The following is a 20,404-nucleotide window of genomic DNA, read 5'->3' on the forward strand; positions in this document are numbered from 1 at the left end:
TGTTAATGGTTTTCTTTGCTGTGCAGGTTTTTAGTTTGCTATAGTCCATGTGTTTATTTTTGCTTTTGTTTCCCTTGCCTAAGATGTAGCTAGAAAAAAATTGCTAAAGCTGATGTTCAAGAGTTTACTGCTTATGTTTTCTTTTAGTTTTATGGTTTCAAGTCTTACATTAAGATCTTTAATCCATGTTGTTTATTTTTGAGTATGGTATAAGATAGTGATCCAGTTTCATTCTTTTGCAAGTAGCTGTCCAGTTTTCCCAACACCACTTACTGAAGAGACTGTCTTTCCCCCATTGTACATTCTTGCCTCCTTTGTTGAAGATTAATTGACCATATAAGTGTGGGTTTATTTCTGGCTGGGCATCTTAAATAATGAAAGGCTCTGCCTGAGTTTTAGGCTGGTCAGTGTGCTGAAGGGAGCTGCATCTCTCCTAGATTCCTGGGTGGTGGAGATCAATCAGTCAGTGCTTCTGTGCTAATGGTTCCCAAATGTGAGCTGGAAGTGCTGTTTTCTCCATTTGGGACCTTTATCTTTGAAATTTCCTGTCTCATTTTTTTAACTTTAGAGTTCAAGAAAATTTTCTTTTTTTTTAAGCCATTCTACCCTCTGACAGCAGATGTGGCTGCTTGCTTCCAAGCGCTCATCTTTTCTACCATGTCACCCCACCCACCTTTCCTCCTTCAGTATGGACTGGGGAGCAGTTGAGCTAGAACCCAGACCCAGCTCGGCCACAGCCTAGCTGTGGGTGTTTTTGGGTAAATTGATTAAATTCTTTTCAGACACTCTACACAGCTCGCAGGTTACATGGGCAGGAGAAATTGCTTTGAAAATGGCAAAGTGCTTGGCAAACAGTGAGCATGCTCATCACCTTCACTGCCTTTCCTCAGCACCAGCTCCTCAGAAGCCCGAGCTCCTAGACTTGCTCCCACCTGCACCCTTCCCTCTGCTGCAACAGCCTCGCTGCCCCCTCTGCCTTTCCAGTCCTTTCTGGGCTCAGAGTGAGCGTCACCACCTCCTGGAAGCCTTCTCAAACTCCCTGTGCACAGCAGCCTTCCTTTCTGAACTCCTTTAGTGACACCTGTTCCAATTTAGTTCTGTTTTGTAATATTTGCTTCTTTAAGACTGTTAATACGAATAATAATAGTAGTAGTAGTAATAGTAGGAATTGGCCAGACAGAACCCCAAAGATGGGTATATTTAACCCCACTGCACAGAAAAGAATTGAGGCCCCAAAGAGTGAAGGGAGCTGCTCAAGGGCACAGCTGGTGTGTGTGGCAGTCGGAACTCAAAGCCAGGGCTCTTCCCCTAGACTCGCCATGCTGGGTGCCCCACGAGGGTGGTAGAGGGACTCAGACAGGCAATCCAAATCGGGCATATGACAAACAACTGGGAGGCACGATCTGAGAATAGGAGTTTTAAAAATATCCTACCCAAACAAATGCACTCTGAGCTCTACTTTTTCTCGCTGTTGCAGTCCAAGCATGAAGTCACTGCCTGCCCTGAGGAGCCTGACCAGGGCTTGCTGCCCTACTTGGCACCCCTGATAAACCAGATCTTGCACAAGATGATGTAAATTTCGAAAGGAAACCAGAAACCCCCAGAGTAGGTCTGATGCCTTCTCCCTTGTCTCCAGGCCAAGACCACAGGATGGCTGGAGGCAGAGGCAAGAAATAAGTAGCCTTTGTCTTGAGGCTGCCTTTGTCTTGAGGCTGCCTTTCCTAACCCTTGGCAGTCCTGACCTGCTACATCAGCGGGACGGCCCTGGTGCAGCCACGGGGGGGCTCTGGCTTCTGAATTCTGAGGGCTTGGCAAAGAGAACCCTGGGCTGCCCTGCCGGCTCCTGCTGGCTGGCCAAAGTCAGGAGGCAGCACACAGCACTTCTCTCTGGGGTCAGGATGGCAGTCCTGGGAGAAAACCTTTCTATCAGCACAGGCAGTTTGCATGGCTGAGGAAGATGGGGTTCCTGGTGGATGTGGTGCATGGGTTCGGGATGGGGGGCAGAAGAGGACCACAAGGAAACAGCTGAGCAAGGGCTGTTCTTGCCCCTCCTCCTGCCGCCACGCCCACCTCCCCCTCCCTGCTTTCTCTGGCTTTCTTGTTTTCTCTTTCTTTTTCCTCAGATTTGAATCCCACCAACATTTATTGAATGACTGCTGTATGTCAGGCTCTGGTAATTCCTGCAGCAATGAGTAATAAGGGTGCCATCAAGCAGAGGAAGTGGAATCTAGCCCCACCCCTTCAGGAAGCCAAGCTGGGGAGAGTGAGTGAAGTGAGGTGTGTGGAAGGAATACAGGTTAATGGAACACAGCTAAACAGCAATCTAGAAACACGTCTAAACATCCTTCAAATGCATATAGCCTTTGACTCAACAATTTCAGTTCCAAGAGTCTATATCAAGGAGCTAAGTTGAAAGAGGTGTCAAGACTTAGCTAGAAAAATGTCTATTATCTACAATAGCAAAAAAGCTATAAACAGCATAAATGTCCCACAATAGGTACTGACCGAGTTAGCTGCGGAACATCCACATGACGGGACAAAAAGCGGTCATTGAAAACAATGTGGCGGGGGCAGCAGGGAGGTGGGTGTGGTTATAATGATCTCGTGGGCTGGTCGTGGTGCACACGGGATCCTAGGAAGGTGCTGAATCCATACTGTAGTTTTCCAACTGTTACCAGTGGGAGAAACTGACAAGTTGTACAAAAGATCTCTGTATGATTTCTGTATGTATTAGTATTTAATCAGCATAGTATTTTAAATGCTAAGTATTTAAATGCTTAGTATCTACAAATGCTGGAGAAGTACATTTACGGACATGGAACCATGTTTCCAGTAGGCTGCTGAGTGAAAAAGCCAGATTGCTAGTTGACAGCCAAATTCATACAAAGTAGTGGGTCTGCAATATGTAAATGTTAAATTAGAAGACGGCAATATGGGAAAGTGATGAAAAATTTCTCTCCCTTATTTATGGTCCACCTTCAGTAAAGTAAGTATGGTTAATCTGAGGATTCATCTATAGGAGCGATACTTATAGATTAAAGTCACAAAATATTTATAGTATGATTCTACTTTTGTTTAAAAATGTTTATATAAAATTGTATACTCATATATTATGCATATGCACATATACAGAAAAGGTCTTGGTGGCTACATTCCAAATGTTTAAGGGTGATCCCTGTTGAGGATGGGATTCTGAGGGCTAGTCTCTCCTTGGTGCTTGTCTCTATCCTATGGCACGATTCACTGGGGAGCAGACAGGCAGCTGGAACGGCTGTGATGTGGCCAGCCCTGACTCAGGTCCTCAGTCTCTGCCCTCCTCTCTCTGTTTCTGTCTTCCCCTGTTCCGTGGCTTCAGATCCCAGGCCCCCACTTCGGTTCTGGCCTCCTAGTTTGAGGAACCTGTGCAGATGGTCTCAGGCTCCCCTTCTGGCTCACAGATCTCAGCCCCCACACTCCGTCTCACCCAGTGTCTTCCTCACACACACCACCCGCCTGGCGTGCCTGAGCACACAATCCTGGACTCCCGGCCTTACCGGTTTGCTCCACTGGGCCCCACACCCGGCTCTCAGTGAAGCATACTCTGCGACAGACCACCCTGCATATCCCTCCCCATCCCTACCAGGAAAGGGGAACCAGAAAGAAATGGAGGCTCAGTGAGGTTGAGCTGTTTGGCTAAACACACATAGGTTGCAGTGGAGATAGGATTTCAGGTTCAAGTGAGTGCCCTCTATGACATCACAGCTGCCACTCATCTCACTTCCCTCTCCTCCCCCAGCTCCAGTGAGGGGCCTGGCTTTCCTGGTCCTGTCTGCCCTGTCACTGCTGGGAGCTGACAGTTATCCTGGGTTACCTGTGGCACCTCCACAGCTGACATGGAGAAGACATGGAGGCAGAAAATCTTGGAGCCGTTGTAGCCGACCACGAAGCCCTGCAGCTTCTGCTGGTGCACAGGGAAGGTGCTGGCTTTGATGCTGAGGTAGCCTCCTCCCGAGAAGCAGAGCATGTCCTCACACTGGGTGTTCCAGGCCACACTGTTGGCATTTGGTTCCTGAGGGAGAGGCTGGTAAGGATGCTGTGACAACCACCCCAGGCTTTGGAGCCATTCCTGCATTCAGTCAAATACTCTTTTTACAGCCTGGATCGCACTAAATTGCTAACAGTGGAATGGAGGGAAAGAGAGGAAAAGGGAAGCAGAAGAAATGGATAGAGGCATAGAAGTAAGCTCTTCCATGCATTTGCGTGTGTTAGAATTTTTTAATAAGTAAGCATTACTTTGGAAAAAGTTATCATCTCCAAATATTAATTACTGCATATTAAGTGAGAAAATCAACAAAGTGGATTCTATTTCTGATAAAGCATGAGTATACACAGCTCTGCGTAGAAGGAGGTTTAAAGGGATATATTTCAAAGAATGAACTGTAATTGTTTTTGGGTGAGTGGAATTGTGGGTGCTTTTTATTTTGTTATGTTTTTTCTTTGCCTGAAATTTTCTTTTGGTCATGAATATCTGTTGCCTTTAATAGTAAGAAAAAGAATAGTCAGTTATCTTTAAATTAGAAAATAATATATTGTCTTTGCACGTACAATTTGTAGACTGTAAAAACAGAGTCACCCTTGGAGGCCCCACCTTCCCCCACCTCCTCTCAGAGTTTCCTGCTCAGCTCTGGAACCCCAGGGACCAGGAGTCCATACCTTTCTGCTTATATTCTTTTATAATGAGCGTGGATGACTTTTATAATGAGAAGAAAACAATACAGCAGTTTTCATTTGCAGGAGACAGGGGCGGCGGAAAGGAGGAAGAGATAGGAATGCTCACGGCTCCTGGCATGGCCTGAGAATGAGCTTCCCACGCCTACCTCAGTGGGGACTGGGAAGGACACATGCCCTCCACTCCCATGCAGGTCTAGGCTCAGATACAGATTCACACCTGTGGGCCTGCTTACCTACCTACAGGAGTGGTGTTGAGGCTGGGGGGGAAGGCAAGTAACATTAGGGCCCCATTTTGTGCCAGGCAGAGCTAGGAACTACAGTTCTTGTTTAGTCCCATAGCAATTCTGTGAGGGAGTAATTACGAGTTCCATTTTAGAGGTAAGGAGAAACTGAGGCTCAGAGAGGTTCACTAAGTTGCTTGGGATCACACAGCAAGTGATGAAGGCAGGACTAGAGCCGCGGTCTGTCTAAACCACTCTGCCTCCCCAGGGATGTAAGTTGTTATGAATTGGCAGTCACCTTGGGCTAGTAGTAGCCAGGCAACCCCTTTCACTTGACTGAGTCAGCTCCCTAGTCCAGCTGAATCCACTCCTGAGGATGAGGAGCCCTGATAAGGGGACTTCAACCTGCACATAACACTGGGCGACCTGTAGTAGCCAAGGAAGACCGTCCGAGGAGGTTTCAGCTTCAGAGGGAACTTGCTTTGGACAAATGGGCCCCGAACACTTACAAAGCCCTAAAGGGGGAAAGAGTGGTGCTGACTCCAGCAGGAAGCCAGCCAGGCACCAGGCACAGAACCTCTGGGCTCTCTTTTCCAGAGACCAACCTCCTCCAGCCACAGGACCAAATGGTGTGTAAACAACACCTATCTCCCCAGACAGTTCACATTTTGCTGGCTCTTACAGCATCCTTGTGAAGTAAGTAACAGGGAGGGCTTCCCCCATCCCTTGCCTTCTTTCAGATGTCAACACCGGTCCTGTTTCCTTACTGTGTCTTAGATCACTGAGAGATAGAGGCCAGCTTCCAGTAGGTGAGAAGTAGGCATTTTCAAAAGAATCACCATCACATTAACTCATGAACTGAAAGCCTTAACCGGGCCTCCTTAGATTTACTATTATTCATTTAGTGCTCACAGTAACCTCATAAGAAAGGTGTTACTTGCCCATCTTACCTGCAAGGAAACCAAAGTTCAAAGATGCTTGCCCAGCTCCTGCAGCTTGGGTGGGGGACGTGCAGGCCATGCCCGGGGCCCTTCAGACTCTGCACGCCTGCTCAGCCCTGACACCTGTCTGCTCCTCCCAGAGACCCACCTGGAAGCCGGAGTGTGAGCATCTCTTGCAGGGACTGGGAAGCTAGAGGAGGGTCTCTAATCAAAGGACCACATCCTGGACACTCTCTGGGACTTTACCTGGAAAAGCAACTCCTTGGTGTGGATGTCATACACCAGACACATGTCATTTTCATCGACCACGGCCAGCTTGTTGCGGGAGGCACTCATGTCCAAGCAGCGCACAGCTGTGGCCTGCTTCAGCAGGATGATGGCAAAGAGGTTGTCCACGAAGATCTTCAGAATCTGGCGAAATTTCAGTAAAAAAGTGTGAGTCACCATGGCAACCAAACCCCGGAACACTGCCAGGCTGTTGGAATCCCATGTGTTCTGCAAAAACAACTCCCACTAACGTCACCAGAGGCCCTGTGTAGAAAAAGGATTCACCGAAAGAAAAGGAGTGGGGGTTCATCGTTAGGAGACCAGAGTGCAGTTCATCAGAGGTCACCAAGGTAATGATGGTCCCCAGGACACACACACTCACTTGAATGTCTGCTTGATTGGGAATTGCTAACATTACACAAACTGCAGGGCTGGGAGACACCATCTAGTGAGACCCGAGTCACAAACTAACACAGGAAGAGCCTACTGGAAACACTGACATCTGGTACAATCACAGCAGAACAATAATGCCAGTGACAGCTGTCAGTCAGCAACTCTTCTTGACAGCCTGTGGAACACGTGGTATTATCCTCATCTGTAAAACCTGAGCTTCAGAGAGGTGATGTGATCCCCCAGTCACACAGCTAGAGAGCAGCTAAGCACAGACATGATCCTGGCTGACCTGCCCCCAAGTCCATGCTCTCAAACTGCACACTGGACGTGACAGCTGACTAAGAAGCAGGCTTTCCTCCCTGTAGGTGCTGCTGCTCCAGGGCCGCCACTAATCTCATGTTCCATGACTTCCGTCTCCAGGAAAGGCCGGACAAGCCTCAGCCACAAGCCATCTGTCAGACGGCCTGGCTCTCAGGCTGATGCAGTTATATTTTCACTTTCAAATTTCCATGTAGCCCACTTAGAAGTTTTCTTATTTTCAGCAAAGCACACACACACAAAAAAATCTGTGTAACTCTGTATGACCTAGATTTTCCACATCTATTTGAGCGAAGGCCCATTTTCTTACAGCAGCAGGTAACAGACAGAGGACCAGCATACGTGAGGACCAGCGAGAACACATGCCTTAAAGCATTCACTCCTGAACAGGGATCTGACCTAAGGAATGATCTCTGCCTCCCTCTCTAGCAAGCCGCTGAAACTGCATCTCTGACAAATTTCTCACCTTCTGTGGGACCTTAAACCTGCTAATCCATTATACAGGCAGCCCAGAGGCTACAGTGCCAACTCTGCCAGAATGCAGCCTCTACTCTGGGTCTGAGGGCCTGGTGTGGTCCTCCTCAAACTGCCTGCGGTGGGAGTGGCAGGTGGGGGAGCCCTCTTCCTGCCCCAGGAACCCATCTCAGCATCCTAACTAGTCTGGTTGCCCTGCAGATCATCAGTCTGATGGGAGACACAAGGGAGCACTCACCTGTCCATTCTTCAGGCCTACTAACAGCCCTTCCCTTCCGGGAGGGCCACCAATCACCTTGATGTAGCGAATGAGAGACTCCATCTGCCACTCCCGCTCCTTCACGCCACTGAAGGACAGGCACTGCAGCCGTTTCTCCTAGAAAGCAAACCCAGCTCTGCAGGGATAGTAAACAGATTCAGTGCTCCCAGCCCTCCCAAGGAGGTCTTCCTGCACCTGAGGGACAAAAACTGCCTATACAATTCAGTATTAAACCCTATCTAGACCCCATGACGACGTCGTCAATCCTTCGCCCAAGCCTTCCTTATGGAAGCCAGTTCAGCCTCAAGATCTTCTTTAAAGACCTTCAGGCAGCCACAGCCAGAGGCAGCATCCAAAAAGCACACATTTTTCCCACATCTATCCTATAATTTATGGCACCCCTAAATTGCTTGAAGTTCTGGATTTTTAGAGAGATTTTAATTGTACTTTACATACAGTGATTCCTAAAGGATTTCTTCCATTTTATCACTTCCAAAAGACCTACTTTCATGAAACCAAATCCACCTCTACTTCCATAAAGGATTCCAAACTTCTCTTGGCATTGACCTCAACATTTTCTGGGAAGTTCTATGCTGCGGAAATTTTTTCTGTGAAAAAAATCCCTCAGGAAGTAAAATTTCCTTTACTAATTTTGAGTTGAGATCATACATTTTTTTTGTTGTTTAACTGAAAGATATCATAAATATTTATGTGTATGTTTTTCAGAAAAATTGTCATTTTGTGGGATATCAATTGATGCCTTAAGCTAAAACATATATAATCCCAGTATAACAAAGTATTTTGCAATATAAAGAAGTATTATAATGTTTATGGCCCATGACTTACAGAATCTGATTCATCTAGATGTCAATGAAATGAAAGCAATGAACAGCCACTGATGGGAAGGGATTTGTTTCCTAGTGACCAATTTTAAAACCATGGGTTGGGTACCCTTGAGGGAAGCGAGAAGCGGATCCAGCCCAACCCCGCCAACCTGCTGCCCACCTGACAGAGGATAATGTGATCAGCACACACCACCAGGAGGTTGCATTCGAACTTCCTGATAATCTTCTCCTTCACCCGGTAGTGCATGTCCAACGAGTCATCTGAAGACAGCTCATAGATGAGGATTTTCTCCGGCAGCTGAATAGCTAACCGATTTTTGTAGATGGCAATTTTCTTGACAAGCTCTTTGCATTTAATCCGAACTGTCAAAGAAAAAAAAAATCCAGCTCTTACAAGAGGTTGTTAAGTAAGGTAGAAAGCAAAGAAATTAAAAGCTATCGTTTGCTTAATGCTACTGACAATTAAAGGAGACACTCTCATCAAAAAATCTTTACAGTGTCTAATATGTACAATCAGCTCAAACACTGGGATTGAAAGTCATATAAATCTTTGTGGTCTAAAGCTTCCATTTGAGTAAGAAAAAATAAAATTCTTAGTGCTACCATCACAGGCTGAATATAACTCTGAACTCCTCTGCACGGCACCAATGGCCCCTGATGATCAGGAGCCTACCTGAGAGGCTACCCACGCCTCTGGCCACTTGCTACCAACCACCGTTTACAACAGGAACCACAGGCAGATTCTGGTACACACTAGGCTCTCACACTCTCACTAAAGACCAGGTGGAAAAAAGTTCCCAGAAAGGATGCTAAGGAGCTGCCCACGTGGCTACACCTTCACCAACACAGCTGAAATCTTCAAACTGAGGTGCTCTCAGATGGTGACCGAAGCATGCCATCTCAATGTGCAGGACAGCCTGCAACCTGGCTCCCTAGACACAGGCACACAGCAGTGCACTGAGGCCAGCACATCTGGAGAAGAACAGACTTGAGACAAGTGGACTCTTAGCCAACTTAACCAGCATGGCCACTTGGGTAGACTGAGGAGGAGACTGAGGTTCGGACGGACTGTATTAGGCCTGGAATTCTGATCTTATGATGGGCCCATGGTGACCCGCTGCCCCTGCTTATCTCTAGGGTGAGGACCTACCAGGAGGCAAGTGGAGATGGAGCTGAGGGAGCAGCACCCCAGAAGTGACTGTGACCAGAGAGGATATAGGTCCACAAAGGCCCCTGAGGTCAGCCGCCTGGCCTCTGACTCGTTACACATCAGCCTACCTTGCTTGGGGAGTCCAAGTTCTCCTTGGAATTATTGCAAAATTTTGTGAGTCTGTGCTTTGTTTTTTGGAGAGGGGGTTTCTTGCTTTCATTAGATTCTCAAAGTCGTCTAAATCCTCCCCTCCACCCCCACAAGAAAAAGCAAGAACCAGTGGTCCAGTGTGTTTCCAAGGCCAAGAAGGGGCATTTCCTACCATTTCACTTGCCCTGTCTACAGCCCTCGCAACCTAGCCCTCTTCCCAATGTCTGGAGGGTAGAGGGGCCATGTCTGCCTTTTACCTACCTTTCTGCTCGGTGATCAGGTGCTGCACGATGACATCAGTTATGTTATCCCTGTAGGCGTACCGGTCCTTATAGAGCCCGTGGACTGTGCTGAAAATAAGCTGGTAGAAGGAAATGGTGCCATCCTGGCAGCCTACCACCTGCAGGGAAAGAGAGTTGTCAATTCCCAGCTCTTGGGGAGAAAGAGTCATTTGTCAGGAACCAACATCAGTGATGTGACTGGCTAACCATGGCTGACGTTCAGTGCCCACTCAGGCAATGGCCCAAAGAATGAACTCCCTCTTCTTACCACATAGTTGGAATCGGGCTTCACTTTACACGTCCACACCCAGGAGTTCTGCTCCCCAACAGTCCCAAGCCGCACTCCATCCTTGGTGAAAAGGGATACTTGCTTGTCTGAGCCCCCCAGCAAAATGTACTCCCCTTTAGTAAAGTAGCTGATGCAGCAGGGATCAAAGTTCAGTGACCGATCCTTCCCAATCTGAGGAAAGAGAACAGCACACCAAGGGAAAAAAACACTTCTGAATCCATAATAACCACTTAAGGGTTTCTTCCCCACCGACTTTAATGGGGGGTGTTAGGAAGCCAGGAGAGAGCTGGCCAGCCTTATATCCTGTGTGATTCCACTGTGAACACCGGCCAGCCTCCTCTGGAGCACCCGGCTCCTCCCTTCCACCCAGCCAATCTCCCACTGCTAGAGGCAGCAGCATTTCCCAAGTGCCACCTCTCTGCTCTGGGAGTGTGTCTCAGCTCCTTAGCCAATCCAGACCTGGATGGTCTTTCTCTCATAACGTCTCCTCTGCATGTAGCCCATGCTAGGGTTCAATGGTTCCCACCAGTTTCTTTTTTCTTTCTTTTTTTTTTTTTAAAGTATTTCACAGAGCTAAATTTACCCAATTAAAAAAAATAGTCCTCTATTCTGGAACTACATCCATCCTACTTCTCTTTATAGCAACCTGTTGAGGTATATAACTCACATACCATACATTCACCCATTGAAAGTGTACAATTCATTGGTTTTTAATATATTCAGAGTTATGCAATCATCATTATTAATTCCAGAACATTTCCATCATCCCAAAATAAAACCACATGCTAGCAGTCAATCCCAATTCCCCCCTCCTTCCAGTCCCTGGCAACCACTAATCTACCTTCTGTGTCAATAGACTTGCTTGTTTGGGATATTTTATATAAATGGAATCATAAAATATGTTGCCCTTGTAACTCATTCAGCCATGCTGTAGCAAGTGTCGGTACTTTATGCCTTTTCATTGCCAAATAATATACTGCTCCATGGATAGGACACATGTTATTTATCAGTTCACCAGTTGATAGCCATTTCTACTTTTTGGCTATTATGAATACTGCTGCTATGAGTATTTGTGTCTAAGATTTTGTGTTGACATATGTTTCCATTTCTTTTGGATAGATATACCTAGGAGTGGAATTGCTGGGTCATATAGTAACTTTATGTTTAACCATCTGAGGAACTGTCAGACTTTTTCAAAGTGACTGTACCACTTTATGTTTGTACCAGTAGTGTTTAAGGGTTCCAACTTCTCCATCCAGGCAGGTGTGAAGCAGTATCTCATTGTGATTCTGACTGGCAGTTACCTGGGATCTAATGATGTCAAACATCTTTTTTCACATGTTTATCAGCCACATGTATATCTTACTTGGAGAAATGTCTATTTAGTTCTTTTTCCATTTTTTAATTGGGCTGTCTTTTTATTATTGAATTTTAAGAGTTCTTTATATATTCCAGATACAAGTCCCTTATCAGAGAAATGATTTTAAAATGTTCTCCCATTCTGAGAGTTGTCTTTTCACTTTTGATGGTGTCTGCTCAGCTTTTAGGATAGTGTCCCCTCCTGAGCTCAGCTCCCAAGATCCTTCTCACAGCCAAAATGAACTTCTTATAGTTTCCTAAGTGAACCACACTCTTTCAAGCCTCCATGTCCTCATGGGTGCTACTCTCCAGACCACTCCAGCCCCAGCCAGTGATGCCCTTCCCCTCTCCCCTCTGCCAGGTGTCACCTCCTACAGGAAGCGTGCCCCAGTCTCCCAGCACAGCCCAAAGCCCAAATTGGACATGCCTCCCCTATGCCCCCAGGGCCCCTTCGCTGGCCTCTCCCACAGCACTTCTCTAACTGCTCTGTAGGGACAGCTTTAATTGGATGTTGTCTCCCCACCTCAACCAAAACCCAAGCTCCTTATTCACTGGAGGTTTTTGCTGCCCCTAAGGTGTCTTTTGTGAATAAAAAGACTATTTATGGTTATCATTATTAAGTCAATAGTAAATTCACTAAAGAAATAGCTAAAAACCTAGTTTCCCCTTAAGTGTTTAAGTTCAATTTACAAATACTTTCCCATTTATAAGTCTAGTAAAACTAAACAACCAATTGAAAAGAGAACTTTGATTAATGTTGACTGAATTACATTTTGAACACTTTAAAACCCTTAGTCAGCCTAATTTACAACTTAGTTAATTCCTATAAACCAATTTAACTGTAATTATTAATATATTCAATTTTCCTTTATAAGGATTTCTACTGCTTAACAACCAAAACTTTCCCTTGTACTTATATGATGATAGTAAATATAATAAGAAAACTAAAAAATCTTATGCATCATGACATGGAAGGCTTGCATCTTCTGGTAATAGCTCACTACTTCCCATTCCATCAAGTCTCCTGCAGGTTAACTACTGTAAACACTGGACCAACTATAAATTACAACTATCTGATGGCTCTGGAGAGCAACCAGAAACTGAAAGAAACTTAAGATACGTGTGCATTTGGAAGAAGGGTATGACATTAGATGAATTCCTCATTTTGTTAATGGCTTTTTGCCTGAGGGTGGGCCCCATCAGCACCTAGCTGGATGATTATGGAATGAACACAGCAGCTTGAAAATGAGTAGGAAATCCTAGAAAAGAGACAGATGCAGAGGGGGAGCCTAATTTGTGCCCATGCACTGTTGAATATCTGCAGCCCTTAAACAATATGCGCATAGGGCAGGTACCCAGCGGGTAACCAAGGCAAAAGAACCTAACAAAGACTGCAGTTGCTTCCCACACTGGAAAGGTGGTGTTTGAATGCTAAGCCCAGCAAAGCTGACTACCTGCTTTGAAAAAGCAACACAATAATCTTCAGAGGAACATGACAGAAATGAGTCCATATGCTGTATCACTCACAATGTCCAGAATATAACTAAAAATTCCAAAAAGAAAAGTATGAACCATGTTCAAGAGTAAAGACAATCAAGACTGACCCCAAGATGATCCAGATATTAGAAACGGCAGATGAGAATTTAAATATGGCTATTATAACTATGGTCAAGGATATAAAGAAAATACACTCAAATGAACAAATATGAAAAAAAGAACCAAATGGAAATTCTAGAACTGAAAAATGTAGTAACTGATGCAAAAATTCACTGGATAGGCTCAACAAATATTACAGATGACAGAAGAGAGGTAAAATTGAAGACTGAGCAACAGAAATCCTCTATTCTGAAAAGCAGGAAGAAAAAAAGATTTTAACAATGCACAGGGCCCCAGTGACCTGGAGAACAATATCAAGAGTTCTAACATACGTAACTGAAGTTCCAGAAGTAAAGGAGAGAATGCGGAAGAAAAATTATTTGAAGAAATGATAACCAAAAATGTTCCACATTTAGTGAAAGAATAAAGACATGAATATATAGATTCAAGAAGCTAAGTGACCTCCCCCTATGCAGTGCCCCAAGCTAAAAAATATGATCTCTTTAACATTACAATATTGCTTAGGTATAAATTTAAGAGTATTTCTTATGTCTTTCAGTTTAAAATCAGAAGTGAAATATTACATACTCAATTATAATTCTTAGTGGTTGTCACAAGATAAATTTGATAGATATTCTAATATGGATTCTAGCACCAGTTTGCCTGGGTTCCAAACCAGACTTGGACACTAACTAAACTGTGTGGCTTTGGGCAGTTACTGAACCTCTCTGTGCCTCAATTTTCTTACATGTAAAGTGGTGATAATAATACCTACCTCATAGAGCTGTTATAAAGATTAAAAGAGTTAATCCTGTAAAGAGTTTATACAATGTCCAAAACTCAATAAATGTTAGCTATTATTTAAGTCAGATCCCTTAAACATTACAAATATTTAAAATGCACAAATTATTATTAGTTGATAATTAATAATCTAAGACTAATACAAACATAAATGTTTTAATCAAAACAATATAGTATTGGCCCAAACAGACACATAGATCAATGGAACAGAATAGAAAGCCAAGAAGTAAACCCACACATATATGGTCAGTTAATATATGATAAAGAAGGCAAGAATACACAATGGGGAAAAGAAGTCTCTTCCATAAGCAGTACTGGGAAAACTGGACAGCTACATGCAAGTGAATGAAACTGGACCACTTTAGTTTTACACCATAAAATAAACTCAAAATGGATTAAAGAGCTAAATATAAGACTTAAAACCATAAAACTCTGGGAAAAAAAGCATGTGCAGTGAACTCTTGAACATCAGCATTAGCAATTTTTTCCCTTAATTTTCAATTTAAAAAAGTTTTGATTTACTTCATCATCCTATATTTAATTCTAAATCTTCTCAGATTTGAAACACTTAACCCACTAAGGAAACAATTTCACTATCCCAAACAAGTTGGGTTATCTCAACAGAATATCTCAACAGATTCCAAAACTTTGGGCCTCAACATGAGCTCTGGGGCTGCACACACGCAAGTATTTCCCATAGCCCTGCTCACCATGTTGAGCTCTTTTTTACTGTCACTATAGCAACAAGAACCCATTCCCTTCCTGTCCAAATCCCACGCCCATGGCCTGGTACACTGTGGATGTGCCAATAAATATTTGTTGAATGAGGATGTACACACACTAAGTGGATGGATAGATAGGGTCAGGGTTAAATGAAAGATAATTAAAATGAGGGTTTTAGGAAACCAGCCATGGGAAACTCAGAAAACATTATCTACCTTTATCTTGTCTTTATTCAACTACAAAAGAAATGACAATGATAAGATAAAGTAGAAGCAATGGCCTCAAAGCTAGGCTACCCTACCTGAAACCCCTCCCTTCTAGTATGACATGATGTGAGGAATAAAGATGATGTTAAGCAAAAGGCTCCATAGAACAGGCTTTATTTCTTACCTGCTTGGTGGCACATAAGCCTTCATCACCTTCTTCAATCTACTCCTTGGTGTCTCCTGCCTTCTAACAGGTTTTCCTACCAGTAAGAAACCTCTACTCCAATCTACCCTCCACAGAAATAAGGAATTCCTCTGAAACAGGAATCTGACTGAACTACTCCTTAGCTAAGTCTATGGCTCCTGTATCCTTAGAGCACATGATGTTCAAATTCCTTATCCACATGATTCAGGTACTCTACAAGCATGTCCCCATTTTCCTTTCTAGCTCCCACCTTCTGTCCACAAATCTCAGACCCAGTTACCCTGAACAACTCACTTTTCCCTGAGTTGATGTATATTTTCATTCCTCCCTGCCTTTGCAGATGCTATTTCCTCTGTCTGGAATATCATTGCAAATGTCCTCTGCCTAGCAAACTCCTGCTTATTTTGCTCAATGGTCACCTCTACAAAATCTCCTGCCCCCCCAAGCACTGACGTCATCGTCTTTCTGACCCTATAGCTATTTGTACAGCGCTCATGCCACATACCCTGCCTCACTGGGACTGCTGGCTATCTACTGTGTCCCTACCAGCCTGTGAGCTCTTGCAGAGCACAGGCATTAACGTACTCAGCCTGTGTCAGCAGCTCCTAACAAAGGTGAAGAGCCGGCCTAAGTGGCTGCTTATAAATGTGTGTAGGATGAATAAAGTCATAACTGATACCCAGGTTTCACAGTCAGACCAATCTGGGTTTCAGTCCCAGATGCCACCCTTGACTAGCAGTGTGAAACCTTGGGCATGATACTCATTTCACTGCTCTGAGTCTTATCTACTCATTTCTAAAATACTGATAAAGTACTTACTTCACAGGGTTTGGTAAGAAATAATGAGGCAAAGTGTGCACAGCACTGAGTACCTGGTGTGACAGGAGGTGCCAATGAGAAGAACTGGCCACGGTAACGTAGGATGACCAGCAGCACAATCTCCGAAAGTGAAAATAGACGTAACAGGCGTGACCACAACTCTACCTCCCACTGGGTTTGTACAGAGCTACATACCTGTTTTCCACTCAGTTGGTAGAAGGAAAGTTTCTGTCCCCAATCAGCTACAGCCAGGATGTCATTATGTTCCTCTCTAATCAACAGAACACAAAAGAGGTTATGTGGGGTTGCAGCCTGCTGATGAGTGTAGCCCCAGAGGTTTAACAAACAACAGGAAAACCAGAGCCCAGGCCAGGCTGTCAAATTGCCAAATGTTGTACAGCAGTGCTGAGGCCAAAACCATAATGAAGGCCGACCCATCACTCAGTCCAATGGGATGAGCAAGGTGGGATTTGGCCGCAGGGTCTGTATTGTCACTGAATGCCCTATCATGAGTTTGTGGCTAGGCTCATTTCAAAGCTTCCTGGGAGGCTAAGAGCGAGCCAGGTTGTAGATCAAAGAGTGCTTTTCTCTTAGGTACCATAAATGTGGGGAGATGGCAGGGATGTGAGGAGGCATAGATTGTCTGATTTTTTTAATGGACAGAGGGGAAGCTTGCTTGCTCTTCCTGAATAGGGAAACTTAACACCCAAAGCTAGGTTGGTGTTCTTGCTGAGGTGCAATGATTTGTGACTGGAGCTAATAAAAAATATAGCAGGCTCTCTGAAGACCAACAACTGTCTCTGAAACTGAGTACCTGCCAGGATCAGTGCCTTGGGAGAAACCTCCTCCACTGAGTCTGGCGACCAGGCTACTTGGGGATCTAGCTCAAGACAGACATGTTCCCAGCCCTTGAGACCTGGTCTTAACCCACCTGACGGTGCCTCTTTGTTTATTAATTCCAGCTTTTAGAGCCCAGGGCCTTGTGACCATCTGGCAGCCCCATTAGATACGTAAGCAAGGTATGGTGCAGCCTTATCTGCAAAGTCCAGCCAGGAGTGGCAAAGTGGCAAATATCAAGGGCACTGATTCATGATAACGGGAAAGAAAGACAAAGAGAGAGGGCTGTGACTAGGAGGAGACCTGCAGGTGAGCTCCGTGTGACTCTCAGAGCACCGTCTGGGAGCCCAGCCTGCAGCGGGCCCACTTGGGGAAGCCACATATGACTCTGAGAGGCTTCAGCCCCACACACTGGGCTGGTGTTTTTCAACCCCCTTTTCCCCTGGCAGTAGGACTAAAACAACTTGCCTCAAGCAATAAAATGGACTGCTGCTCTGGCTGAAGCACAAACAGAACCTGAACCCCACCTTTTCTCCTTTCCTTGTTCCCCACCTCCCACCTTGTTCTTCCAAGGAACCCTAGGCACCACAGGACACAGTCTGGCAAGTCTCAGCTAGATCACTTTTTGCCCAAACAGAATATCCTGGCTATCCCTGCTTCCACCGCTCCAGCCTGCCAATATTTTCCCTAAGGGTGATCTCGATTAAAGAGAAGAAAGGATGTCTGAAAAGCCAGGATTCGGGTGTGAGGATTGTGGGGATGTGAGGGCTTCCTCTCAGATACGTGTCCTAGCCAATGCAAGGACAGATGAAGGAACAGGCGAAGAAAAGTGTCCAGTGACAGATGGAGTGGTCAGTGACTGGGGGCATCCATGCAGGGCATACTACGTAGGCATTAAAAATCAGGTTTTTCATAGGACCACTAACGTTATGGAAAGAGTTCACTTTATGATGGTAAGTGGAAAAAAAGAAAGTAGGATACGATTTAGTTAATTATATGAATGAACTAAAAAGCTGAGGGGAAATCCAGTGAAATACTAACAGCGGTTTCCTCAGGGTTTTACAGAAAAGTTTAACTTCCTCCTTTAGACTGTCAGTATTTCCTGAAATTTCTCAAAGAATAATTTTACAACCCACTCAAGTTTTAAGGGTGTGTCCCCCCTGTTGGAGAGGCTGTAACCCTGGGCCCCTTGGAAAGGAGCTTCAAAGCAGCATGTGCCCCGGCAGGTCTACCCTGGAGCCCAGGCCCCCCCAAGGAGGGCTCTTGCTCTGCAGGACACACGCAGGGATCATCGCCCCTGGGGCTGCCGTCCTCTTCCTCTGCCTCACTACCCTGACTACCGTGCACTGTGGGCTCCAGAGCGGAAAGGATTTCCTGAAAACATCTATGGACAATGACTTCCTCGGCATCCTCATTCTCTCTGTTCATCCAGAAACTTTCCCATAGGCTGTAGATAATAAGTGGTTGTTCACAATCACATTGCCTAGAACTACACTAAAGCTGTAATTTCAAAACCTGTCAAGGAGCCACTGAACCCTGCCCGGAAGAGGACAGCAACCAGGTACACTGGGCATCCTGCTTGTCATGAATTAAAAATGGTTTCCTGAAGCCACAAAGTCATCTGTGGCCACATAATCAAACAGCAGGAACTCTGGGGATAGGCTAATGGCTTTTGAAGGCATTAGACATACGTGGTACAGCCCTGGGCTGAACAAAATTATTCAGGAAGAAGCATAATAATCTGGTATGAGAAAGCCAGTGGAATTAAATAGCCTTCTAAATCAAGTAGGCCCCACCCATAAAATGATACTGGGCTGGTAAACAATTAAGTCCTTTAAGTTACCTTCAGAGGACTCTGGGGAATACTGGCGATTTAATGATAATATAGGGTTAAACTAAGAGCATCTAAAGCTATTTGTCTACCCTCAAAATTACGTGGGCATGGGAAGGAAAGCGAGTAAGGTTTCAGAAGGGAGATGCCAATTGTTTGTGGAACTATATAGACTTTGTGGACATTTATAGACTTAATGTTGACTTTTAGGCAAGGGTAGCCAAAAAGGCTGATGAAAGAGCTATTTATGATGTCCAGGGCTCCAGGCTTCCTGCTCTCCCTGCCCCATTGCCCCATCTCCCCTTCTCTTCCCTTGTCCCAGTTCTCCAGCCCAGTCTTGACTCTTGGCCCATGGTGGGGTCATCACTCCACTCTGACTACAGCAGCAGGATACCAGCCAGAGCCTGCCTCCCAAATACATCTCACTGTGATAATAAAATAAGAAAAATTGCAAAAAAAAGTTCTGCCCAGAATTGGAGGGAATAACTGAAAAACAGAAGAGACGAAAACAAAGCTACAGCAAAGAGGTGAGCTATTAATTCATAAGGACATGGCTTTTTTGTATGTATGCATGCGCGCGCATCACACACACACACACACACACGCCCTTTGGGCTGGCTTAGAATGCTCTTCTGCTTAGCTAAATCTCTGGGATTCATTCCCAAACTCAAGATGGGCTCTTCAAAAATTCCATTCAAATGGAAGGGGTTCCAAAACAGATCAGTCAAATGGAGTGAGAAGCCTTGGAATGCATGGAGACCTCAGGAAGACAGAAAGAACTCAGCCTGCCGAGAAAGCCCTTCTTCATAATAACATTTGTCCTGGCAGAAGGACAGCTGTAGGATCACCTTGAAGGGTTCCAGCAGATGGACCATACTGGGGAAAGGGAGCCCCCCGGCCGCTCAATCTTCACTTTCTCCTCGCCGTTTTTGTTCCGTATGCTGATGATCCCATTGAACATTCCCAGAGCCAGGTACTGACCATCATTTGTCCAGCTGTTCATACAACCAACAAAGGGCATGGGGAAAGGAAAAGGAACACACAGAAGGTAAAACCAGTGAGGATGGTGCCTTGGTTGAAATATAATCTGATGAGATAGCCATGGTCGGGCTCTTTCTGGTCCATATTGAAGGACCAAACTTAAAATCCCATTTATTTCCAGAATTAATAGTGAGATCTGAAGGAAGGAGTTCCTTTTTTTGTGTTCCCACAGCTCTGTGCAAACCTCCAGGACAGCCCTTGGCTTGTGCCTGAATTGCTGGGCCATTTCAACCTCCTCCCACTCCGAGAGCACCTAAGGACAGACTCTGTGTCTTGGTGCATTCCCAGCCTCTAGGACAGGTATTTAATAGATACTGAATGAAAGAAAAGGTACACTCAGAGGCTGCACAGCAAGAATAGCTACATTTATGCAGTGTCTACTGTATGCCAGGCACTGTGCTGCTTGCTTTCTACTCAGTCTGTGTACATTTCACAGCCCTTTCAAGTCAGGACTTTTCTCCCTCTTGTCAGAGGAGTAACCTCCTAAGGTCACAGAGCCTGTCAGTCGCTGCCTGTCTGCACTTGAATCCAGGTCTAGCATCAAAGCCTGTGCTTTCTCCAGTGCACAGGCTATCTGGACAAGGGCAGCTTTGTCTCAGAAAGCCTCCGCTGAGCACAGCTTTAGGCAGAGGAGACTAGTGCTGGGTACCTGCATGAAGGCAACTTGTAGTCCTCTTTTGCTTGATCA

General features: G+C 45.2%; 2 protein-coding genes across 5 annotated transcripts in view; both read right to left on the reverse strand.

Moving 5' to 3' along the window:
* CAND2 (cullin associated and neddylation dissociated 2 (putative)) overlaps positions 1–20,404 on the reverse strand; it is a 176,245-nt gene that overhangs the window by 76,964 nt on the left and 78,877 nt on the right. The gene's annotated exons all lie outside the window — the stretch shown is intronic.
* The window catches only part of IFT122 (intraflagellar transport 122), a 67,904-nt gene that overhangs the window by 30,334 nt on the left and 17,166 nt on the right, over positions 1–20,404 (reverse strand). For all 4 annotated transcript variants that reach the window (XM_057506396.1, XM_036911418.2, XM_036911419.2 and 1 more), the window contains exons 7-14: positions 19,524–19,670; positions 16,203–16,278; positions 10,278–10,469; positions 9,990–10,128; positions 8,589–8,791; positions 7,563–7,700; positions 6,119–6,283; positions 3,851–4,048 (exon numbers count right to left, since the gene is read on the reverse strand). In XM_057506396.1, the coding sequence (XP_057362379.1) occupies positions 3,851–4,048; positions 6,119–6,283; positions 7,563–7,700; positions 8,589–8,791; positions 9,990–10,128; positions 10,278–10,469; positions 16,203–16,278; positions 19,524–19,670 (1,258 nt within the window). The remainder of the gene's footprint in view (positions 1–3,850; positions 4,049–6,118; positions 6,284–7,562; positions 7,701–8,588; positions 8,792–9,989; positions 10,129–10,277; positions 10,470–16,202; positions 16,279–19,523; positions 19,671–20,404) is intronic.

This window comes from Manis pentadactyla, chromosome 1 (assembly GCF_030020395.1).
Source record: "Manis pentadactyla isolate mManPen7 chromosome 1, mManPen7.hap1, whole genome shotgun sequence".
Taxonomy (NCBI): domain Eukaryota; kingdom Metazoa; phylum Chordata; class Mammalia; order Pholidota; family Manidae; genus Manis; species Manis pentadactyla.